The sequence below is a fragment of the Papaver somniferum genome, chromosome 2 (assembly GCF_003573695.1).
Source record: "Papaver somniferum cultivar HN1 chromosome 2, ASM357369v1, whole genome shotgun sequence".
In the NCBI taxonomy this organism is placed as follows: Eukaryota; Viridiplantae; Streptophyta; class Magnoliopsida; order Ranunculales; family Papaveraceae; genus Papaver; species Papaver somniferum.
Window position 1 is genome coordinate 138,651,459 of NC_039359.1, and position 9,802 is coordinate 138,661,260.

A 9,802-nucleotide genomic window follows, 5' to 3' on the forward strand; every position below is an offset into this window, starting at 1 on the left:
AGAACTCGTGTACTCTGTAGCCAAATTTAGACGAATCCAGCTGGCATATCAGTCCTGTTTGGTTCGTCCAATTCATCCCGGAAAATCCCAGCCATTGAGTCTCCTTGTTTCACGACCAAAATGCAAACCCTAAATTATGTTTCCATGAACATGTTTTGCCAGTGTCCTGATTTCTCCTCGCGGAATATCCAGCCAAATTGGATCGAAAATAACTCTTATAGCATCCCTGTCTAGCCCATAGTAACACACCCAATTGATTCTAGCCCTTTAGTCTCACTGCAGCAAGCTTAAAGTCGCAACCCTAGTTCTGCCATTGATGGACTTAGAATTCCCTCCAAAATTCATATTTGAAAATGAAGAAGATGGGTAGCCCTTATCTAACGTCTTGGGTGCCGAATAACAAATGGGTGTTGTGGGAAAATGGGCTACACATAGCCGTGGCTGACACATAGCAAAAGTGGGGGTCCGTATAGCAAATGTCCTCCGGGGGCGCTCCGAGCAACTTTTCGAGCCGAATTTTCCAACAATATTCAAAAAATACCTACAAACACACAAAACACCATAATAAGGACGAAAATGAGTACTAACAATACGAAACATTGAGTACAAAATAGACACATAAATGCGTCTATCAACAACCTATAAGAAGATGTTGCAGATTTTCATCTTGGTAGTTACAAAGAGGGCATTTAGTCTCTATTCCTCCTTTATAGTGGCTAATTTTTACCAGAGTAGGAACTATGTTTCTCAAGCATTTCCAGTTAAACAACTTCACTTTATGAGGAACTTTTTCCTTCCATAAATTCTTCCAAACCACTTTTGGAAAAGAACTTTGTTGCCTAACTCGAAGAGAAGAATCGTTGTTAATAGCCTTATAAGCCGATTTAACTGAAAATTCTTCTGAACTATTTGGATCACAGATTAACTTATCTTCACCATACTGACTTAATCTCATCTGTAGGATTAAGTTGGCTATATTTTCTGGGAAAACTGCTTTAATTAAATTATTGTTCAAAGACATAAACAATCCTATCCAGACCTATATAATTATCCTTTGGATGTGGGGGTTCATTAAGACCCATAATCCATCTATCATACCACACTAACGCTTTAGTGCCACTTCTAATGTCCCATCTATGATATTTCCTGACATAATGAAGACCTGATTCTATACCCTTCAATATCCATGAAGAGTTTTGGACTTTTTGTTGAAGATGTAGAAATTCACAATGAGGTGAATATTTTTGTTTCATATTTTTAACCCATTGTCTGTCTGGTTCTGTGCAATCCTCCAAGCTAATTTAGTTAGCAGAGCCATATTGTAGTGTTCTAAGTTACGAAACGCTAATCCACCATCTTCTTTGAAACACATAGAGAATTCCAAGAAATAAAATTGATATCTTTATTTCGTTTATGACCCCACCAAAAGTTTCTTTGCAAAGTATCTAACTGTTGCAGAGTTGTTTTTGGCATTTTGAAATTACTCATATAGTGAGCTGGAATCGAATTTAAAATTGATTTAACCATTGTTGTTCTAGCAGCCTGATTAAGAGTCTTAGAATTCCATCCGCTGAATCTTTTGTTGTAAGAGTCTTTCAAAGAATGGAAAGAAGACACTTTCGACTTTCCTAGAAGAATTGGCAGACCAAGATACTTATCTGAAAAACACAGCTTTTTAACTCCTAGCCTTGTTGTGATGGACAGTTTTTCTTCTTGAGAAATATCACCACAAATAAAAGCCGAAGACTTGGAATAATTAATAAGCTTCCATGACACAGATGCAAAGTCTTTCAAGATATCAGAGATATGCGAAATTCCTTTCTAGAAGCTTGGAAGAACAACAAACAATCATCTGCGAAGAGTAAATGATTGATTGGAGTAGATTTTTGCGAAATTTTAATCCCATGAATTAAATTATTATTTTGAGCCTCTTGTAAGATTCTTGATAGATATTCCATCGACAAAATAAACAGATAGGGAGACAAAGGGTCTCCCTGTCTTAATCCTCTAGATGGAGTGTAAGGATTGCAAATACTACCATTAAGCCGTTTGGAAATCGCAGTACTTGATATGCATTGCTAAATGATATTTCTCCAATCATCACTAAACCCCAGATGCAATAACATTTTATCAATAAAAGACCATTTGAGTCTGTCGAAAGCTTTCGACATGTCAAGCTTGAGGGCCACTAAAGGAGTTTTTTTCTTAGATCTCTTCATGGAATGAATAAGCTCATGGATAAAATGATATTATCATTTATTAGCCGTTTTCGAACATAAGACACCCGTGTAGGAAATATCACTTTATCCATTAACGGTTTCATTCTAAGTACCATCAATTTTGAGATAGTTTTATAAGAAAAATTACAGAGACCAATTGGCCTGTAGTCATTAGGGGTTGAAGGTTGATTGGTTTTAAGTATGAGACAGGTAATAGTTTGATTTAAATCAGCTGGCATTTGTTTCGTGGTGAAAATTTTTTGGACCAAAGTAGTGATATCATCACCAACTATAGGCCACTGAGTTAGATAAAACCAACAGGGAACCCGTCTGGACCTGGTGCACTCCAAGGAGACATACCCTTAAGGGTTTCATAGATTTCTTGTTTAGTAGGCATAATCATAAGTTTCTCATTATCAGCAGGAGTAATGAGCTTCTTAATCACACTAAAGGAAGAAGCAGATAAAAGAGGATTGGAAGAAGTAGCAATCAAAGAAAAGTGATTAATGAGCAGTGATGTTATTTCTTGAGTTATCTCTAAGAGTAGTGATGTTATTTCCTGAGTTATCTCTAAGAGCAGTGATGTTATTTCTTGCACGTCTTCTATTAGCTTTTGAATGGAAGTACGTTGTATTGTTGTCAGACTCCAAAATCCAGTTATCACCAGATCTTTGCTGCCAAAATTCCGCTTCAATCCTTTCCCAGTGAGAGAGATTCTCAATAATTTCTTGAATCTTATTACTATTAGAATCACTACAGGGAAGAGATTGCACATGAGAGATATAATCTTTTAAGTATTTAATTCTTCTATTAATGTGTCCAAAATCTTCCCTATTCCACTTAGCCAAGGACTTACGCGTGCTACTTAGTTTTTCATGCAGATTAACTCCTGTTGATTGAGTATGCCATGTAAAATTTATTACCTCCATGCAGTTTTTATCTCTTAACCAACATTTGTAAAATTTCCATGATCTATATGACCTTTGTTCATCTGCCTCAGTGAGAAGGAGAATGGGACAATGATCATAAGCTCTAAAAAGCAAGTGATATAGTTTCGAGTCAGGGTATTGAATTTGCAAAAATGCATCATGCAAGGCCATATCAATTCTGGCTCTTTTATATCCTCTACCATTAGACATATTGGACCACGTATAATTATGACCCACTAAACCCAAATCTATGAGACCTGCCGAGTTTAGTAAACTATTGACCCATTTATCATTTAAATTGTTGCTAACATTATGGATCTTGTCATGAATATGAATATGCTATAATTGAGTTATTGTTTTTGTTTCTTTACAACTGAATCATATCTTAGTGGTGAGGTTGTTGTTTCAATATATCGCCCTTTTTGAGTTAAAGAAAAAAAAAGAATCAATTTTTCATACCCAATAATCTCCCCTCCTTTAAAATGCTAAGTCATATGAGCTCCCACGTCGCACGGTGAGTATGACACCCCCTCAAATTAAATTAGATAAAAGCTTTCACATAGAGTAATTTTGGAGAGGACAAGTGGCAGGACTCTATTGGTCGAGACATTAAAAACTGGATTACGCTCTATTTACACACTATATTTAACTGGCCGTTAATAACGCCGTTAGGCCAAACGTAGGTATACAAAACTTATGCGACTATTTACACCTAATTAATAATTTACACTTGGTTTACACCAAAAACTTAACTGTACGTTATCGACGTCCGCTAAGTGTATAATACACCCGTAAGAAATCAAACATATTAGAGTTTAATGAAATAACATCCGTGAAGAAGCCTAACGCTTTCCTCCTGCCATACTTTTTTTCTTCTTCTGCAACAAATCCCTTCCGTACTTTTCTTCTCCGACAAAACACATGAGTTGATTGAGATCGATAAATAAGAGAAATTGAGATGGAATTGAGGTTGTTGTAAATCCGAGATAAAAGAGAAACTTGGGTGTTGTCACTGCTCAACAGATGGAGATTGGAAGGGGATCTGAGATTGATGTTGAGAGATGAAATGGAACGCACAGAGATGATGAAATTAGGTTTCGGTATCGGCAACTGAAGAACAAGAGAAATTACTCTGATGGATTAATGGCAGAAATTGAAGTTAGGGTTTTGGTTGAGATGAAGCTACTACTGATGAAACTGATTCATTAAGGAGAAGATGGTATTCACATGGGAGATGAATTGATGGAAAGTAAAATTGAAGATGGGTTCTGCCAATTGAAGTAAATAATTGGTTTGAGCTGATATGTTATTGGGAAGAAGAAATAGGTAAATTTGATACTAATTAATGTTTTTTTTCTTTCTTTTTCTTAATGTGTCAACTGTGTATTGGATGCTTTGAATGAATGGCAGGGGCATCAGGAATCAGATGCCAATTATGTGCTTACAGTTTAGTTTTTTGGTTGTCGATTAACTGCAAAATACTGGCAAAAGAAACAAAAAACAAAAAACAAAAACAAAACAGTTGCACAACTTATTGCAATGGAAGTAATGTAGTTTAGTTGTCAATTAACTGGAACGCATCACGATGGGGCAAGCGAAGCCGAGCCACACCAAATAAAAATTCCTAAGTGACAGGGCGAGCCAAAGTCGAGCCACACCATATCAAAAATGCACGATGAGTCAAGGTGAAGTCACATAAAACCAAAAATAATGGTGGATGGTTTTCCGGTCCGCCCGGTGCGTAGCACGGGCACAAGATCTAGCATGTATTGTTTATACAAGAGTTTTTATTATAATTCATTAGTGACGTTACAAATCATGTTGGTTTTTCGGGAATCTTTCTTCACATTCTCTTAAAAAATGATTTTGGAAAACTAGGTATCCGTCCATTTTTACCTAGTCACTTAACAAACTGAGATATGGTCGTATTCATCAGTATATTGGCCAGTACGCCATAAACTTTTTCACTTGGGTGTTCTGCGTCCCAAAATAGTATTTGCTTGGGTCGGGGCAAGATAACAGATTCCCTGCTTTGCATATAATCCCAAGCTCAATTGTTCCCGTTGCGCAACATCCTTCCTTCACGTTTTCAATTCCTTCATGGTACCCCTTGCACAGTTCATGTATAAAAGAAGGTTAGTCCACAAGAAGAACCGACGACTAAAAAAGAAAGTTTGTTTGAAACATCACAATCAGAATTTAATTACCTATAGGTTTGGATTTTGAATGATCTTTAGAAGAGGATTGTAGATATCTGCATACACCAACTCGATCCCATCAAGCTCTATGCTCAAAGTCGCCACCAAATTTTGTAACTTGGCATTAAAGACTTTACTAGCTTTCTTTATCTCTTCCAAACTCGGTCTTCCAGGAACAAGATTCAAAGTTTTTACTAATGGTAGGCAACCACTAGGAGGAAGCCCGACTAATACTATATTTTTAGCACCCGATCTGCAAAGCTCGATCAAGAAATTTCTCGCAATTCCAATTAGAAAATCCTCGTATTCATCTATCGTAAATTGAGATGACCGTCCGGGCACGGTGAAGTAGTTCAGGATAAAATCGTTCGTTCCAACGCTGATAAAATACAATGATTCTCTTGCTGTCTTTACTGCGCCATCCTTTCCGAGAAAGGATGATAATTTCTTCAGGTACTCTTTGAAATATTCCAATTCTTTAGATAAAGGTATCACAGCCTGCGCGTGCAAAAGAAATGCTAATTTGATAAGAATAAGGCCAATTGGCGCGTGTATATATATATATATATGCAAGAGTGTACTGAATTGGTGAACTTACGGACACTTCTGAAGTAGCAACATCATAACCAGTTCCAGCTGAAGCAAAGGTAACTCCGGTAGCAAAATCTTCAATACCAAAAGCTGGATCCAGATATGCAGGTATGGAACGTTTAATCCCTAACATCTCTGACAGGAAATCGATAGGCAACCGACCATTGCAGAACCGTCCAGTGGGTTCTCCACCTTCGAAATCGTGTCCATATGGTGGAAAGTTGGCTTTTATCAAGGTTAAGATTTGATTGTTATTTCCTGCATCAACCGTGGAGTCTCGAAACACGATAATTCCAGGGAACACAGATCTCCAGAACTGAAAATACAAGTATGTTAAGAACATGGAGTAGTAGACTATACTGGGGTGACATTGCCTAATACAAGTTTGGTGGAAAGTTAGCTTTTACAGAACCGAATAATGTCGATCCCTTTTGTGAAAAGTAGCACTTCTACAAGGAAATCAATGCAAAACTCCTTTGGCTTACCGATATAAATGAAAAAATCTCAGTTGAGCAAGTTTAAATTTTCTAGTAACAAATAGTCAAAATGACTCTGTGGGAGAAAGGAGTTCCTCTCCGTGGAAGAAGCTATGGAAGCTTAAACTTTTGCCAAGGATTCAAATGTTTGTGTGGAAATAAAATCATGAGATTTTGCTGGTAGCAAAAAAAGCTAAGTACTAGGATACATGAAATCTCCCTCATATGTGCCATGTGCAATAATGCAGATGAAACCCTATCTACACTTTGTGTGGCTGTACTTTCCGTAGGGCTGTGTGGTATAATAGGATCAGTAGTTACCTTGAGAGGTTAATTCCTTTTTACAGTCTACAAATTGCTTATGCGCCATGATAAGAATTCAGTTCTTATCATGTTACCATCCCGGCCGCTTTTATATCACAAGTTCTTCTATTTCTACAAGAAGCATATTCTGTATAGGGAAGGATAGCTTGAAGTTACTTATTTAAGTCGGAAATGGTTGGAATTACAGGAACAATAAAATTACCAAACTGAGAATCGAAGCTTATAAAATGACCAGTACACCCATCTTGTTGCAGCTGTGAAACTGCATTTTTTTTGGCCTGTTGAATCGCTATGTCAACCACAGCAGCTTTGCTCATCTTTGCCTGTTGAATCTCACTATCAACCCCAGCAGCTTTCCTCTTCTTCGCCTGCTGACTCCAACTACCAATCTCAGCAGCTTTGCTCATCTTCGCCTGTTGAATTACACTATCAATCCCAGCAGCTTTGCTCATCTTCGCCTGTTGAATCACACCATCAATCCCAGCAGCTTTGCTCATCTTCGCCTGTTGAATCACACCATCAATCCCAGCAGCTTTGCTCATCTTCGCCTGTTGAGTCACACTATCAATCCCAGCAGCTTTGCTCATCTTCGCTTGTTGAATCATAATATCTATTCCAGAAGCTTTGCTCATCTTCGCCTGTTGAATCACACTACCAATCCCAGCAGCTTTGCTTATCTTCGCCTGTTGAATCATAACATCGATTCCAGCAGCTTCACTTACTGGAACCTCCATTATTAACAACGTAAAGTGAGACCAGGTAACGTTAAACAAATGAAAGAAACATTAAAACTGTAACTAAAAAAGAAAGCGAAATAGATGCTTACCGTTGAACTGCACGGAGAAATTCTAACAGAGTTTTTCTCCACATCTTGGGAGGAAACATTCCTGCAAAAAATCACACAGCACACCCAGTTTCTCGTTATCATGAGTCTGACACTCCAAAAAAATCACATAAAATTTTGTTGTATCAAGGAAAAAGAAGCACCGCCTGATAGCAGGAGAGAGCTAAGTAGAAGGATAAGGATTTGATCTAGTTAACGAAAAAGCCAAAAAACAATTAACCAATTAAATCCTAAAACTACCTAGCGGAATCTCATCATGCGACTTCACAACAACTAACACAAACATTTAACTACTTCCTCTTACATTCTGGTAAAGAACTAGGGGGTCCAGGACCCTATGAATTCAATTTACATATGATCAAACTAAGGTGTACCGTGTATGTAAACAAATCAAGATTGTAGAGTTACACTTGATGTATCCAAAAAGGCAAAAAAAAAAAACACAAAGAAATTAGATGTTTGTAAAATCTGGATAATGAATTTGTAAAATGACGCCTAATTGTTAAGGTAATCGTGTTGGCAAAAAGTCCGACATGTCCACTGGTAGAACGATCACTCATCCAAAAAAGGTATCCTAATGTCATATTCTTCACAAAACAAAGATATCCGCACCATCTTGTTTCAATTCTCAAAGAATGGCATCTAATTGTGAGTATAGACTCTTAACATTGAAAAAGGCTTGAGATTATGGTTGCAAAGCTTGACATATCTATCTCTATGATTCCCCCAGCTTTACCAAAAAAAAATCAAAAATCAAAAAACATTCTATTTAGGCATACCACTCTGATTCAGTTCAATGCACGTATCTACGGAGCTGCTAATGTAAGTTTATGTCACCAAACAAACACGTTTGTTCAGCCTATTGTAATGCACTAATCTAAGCTGCCCCTGTAACAAGTTTCAACCCGATCAATAGCTAGCTCAGTAGTAATTTATATCTTATAAAGAAGACCATAAGTTCCAACGGTTCTACATTACCGCTAAACGCAAATGCATGAAGCTCAAATTATCTTGAACCTAATCAGTTTACTTCATCTTTATATAGTTCATTCAGCAATTTCAGCGAACACTTTTAAGACCACTAATCTAAACCTTCACAAGATACCAACATTGGAAAAAAAAATTTATTTGCATATACAATCAATTTAATTAAACCAAGAGATTGTTTACCTCGAGGATTTCTCTGAAAGTATTAAAGAGTCGTCTGAAGGAAGTGTTGAAGCGAAAGAAGGTATTGAATACTTGAATTTATTCTTTTTCTTCGCTGCAAGAAAAGCTCGTGAATTTTTGGTCGGTTTCCTATGAGAATTTGGGGTTTTGATTGGTGGAGTAGATTGTGCTGAATTCTGAACAGAAGGCAGGGAATCCATTAGCAGAAAACCCTAGAGTTAAGCAGTTGAGCTCCTTCTCCTTGTAATTTCGGTGGAAGTCTGGAAGAACTACTCCCTCCGTCTTGTAGTTTGCAAAAATTTTAAGATAAGGAGGAAATCGGAGTATATTTAATTATTTTTTACAATTATACTTTTATGGACAATAATTAGTAAAATTTAGAAACGATGTATCTTTTAAACTATACCACGGTTTTTTATAAACTTTATACCGTTGAAAAGCATTTTAAAATACCTACGCAATGAATATAAACATGACTATCAAATTATACATATTTCTTATAGAAAAAATAATCAATTAAAAGGATAATTTTAGAAATATTCCTTAATTAATGAAATAAATCATCTATTTATGAGACAAAATTTAAAACCAAATAGATAATCTTATTAGGGACGGAAGGAGTATAAGTCTACAATTGGCAATCAGCTCAATCAATCCTGCTATGGGTTTAGCCGTCAAGGTGTAAGCCCAACTTAAAAGTTACGTTTGTGTTCTGTTTTTTTCTATTCTTTTGAAGGGGGTGCAATGTATAGAATACAAGACTTGGTCAAAACTCCCTCCTAGTTACCAATTTCAGGAGTACCTTACCACTTATTTTTTTTAAATAAGACTTATATTACTGGGCATCCGTTAATCTTCAAATTCAGTCTCTTCAGAGACAAACTCATGTTGAGTAGCTTTTCCAATGACTAAATTTCTTGGATTAACATCAGCATTTGAAACTACAGGGATATTGTCATTTAAGTTACAAATTTCATAAGCTTTGACAGTGTCAAAGGTAATTGCCGGAATTAAAAAACTAGAAGATTGTTCATTCCAAAAAGATGTGGTA

The 9,802-nt window shown here is 36.6% G+C and overlaps 3 protein-coding genes across 3 annotated transcripts; all 3 read right to left on the reverse strand.

Moving 5' to 3' along the window:
- Positions 1 to 2,722: 2,722 nt before the first annotated feature.
- On the reverse strand, positions 2,723 to 3,358 carry LOC113352059. Its single transcript, XM_026595935.1, has one exon. The coding sequence runs from the start codon at positions 3,356 to 3,358 to the stop codon at positions 2,723 to 2,725; it is 636 nt and encodes a 211-aa protein (XP_026451720.1).
- A 1,562-nt stretch (positions 3,359 to 4,920) lies between these two features.
- Positions 4,921 to 6,709, reverse strand: LOC113349257 (GDSL esterase/lipase At2g04570-like). The gene is made up of 3 exons (XM_026593191.1): positions 5,945 to 6,709; positions 5,356 to 5,844; positions 4,921 to 5,257 (listed from the first exon to the last, which is right to left on the reverse strand). Exons 1-2 carry the CDS (start codon positions 6,278 to 6,280, stop codon positions 5,356 to 5,358), a joined length of 825 nt encoding a protein of 274 aa, XP_026448976.1. The 5' UTR covers positions 6,281 to 6,709; the 3' UTR covers positions 4,921 to 5,257.
- A 178-nt stretch (positions 6,710 to 6,887) lies between these two features.
- LOC113349256 lies at positions 6,888 to 9,019 on the reverse strand. Its single transcript, XM_026593190.1, has 3 exons — positions 8,752 to 9,019; positions 7,564 to 7,624; positions 6,888 to 7,465 (listed from the first exon to the last, which is right to left on the reverse strand). Exons 1-3 carry the CDS (start codon positions 8,949 to 8,951, stop codon positions 6,890 to 6,892), a joined length of 837 nt encoding a protein of 278 aa, XP_026448975.1. The 5' UTR covers positions 8,952 to 9,019; the 3' UTR covers positions 6,888 to 6,889.
- Between the last annotated feature and the right edge of the window lie 783 nt (positions 9,020 to 9,802).

What these genes read in the sequence shown, in the direction of transcription:
- LOC113349257 (XM_026593191.1), bottom strand. Translation starts at nt 6,280, where the DNA reads ATGTTCTTAACATACTTGTATTTTCAGTTCTGGAGATCTGTGTTCCCT. An exon ending in TTGCTACTTCAGAAGTGTCC is followed by an intron (nt 5,845 to 5,944) that starts GTAAGTTCACCA and finishes TTGCACGCGCAG; the next exon opens with GCTGTGATACCTTTATCTAA.
- LOC113349256 (XM_026593190.1), bottom strand. Translation starts at nt 8,951, where the DNA reads ATGGATTCCCTGCCTTCTGTTCAGAATTCAGCACAATCTACTCCACCA. An exon ending in CTTTCAGAGAAATCCTCGAG is followed by an intron (nt 7,625 to 8,751) that starts GTAAACAATCTC and finishes GATTTTTTGCAG; the next exon opens with GAATGTTTCCTCCCAAGATG. An exon ending in TTTCTCCGTGCAGTTCAACG is followed by an intron (nt 7,466 to 7,563) that starts GTAAGCATCTAT and finishes TTAATAATGGAG; the next exon opens with GTTCCAGTAAGTGAAGCTGC.
- LOC113352059 (XM_026595935.1), bottom strand. Translation starts at nt 3,358, where the DNA reads ATGTCTAATGGTAGAGGATATAAAAGAGCCAGAATTGATATGGCCTTG.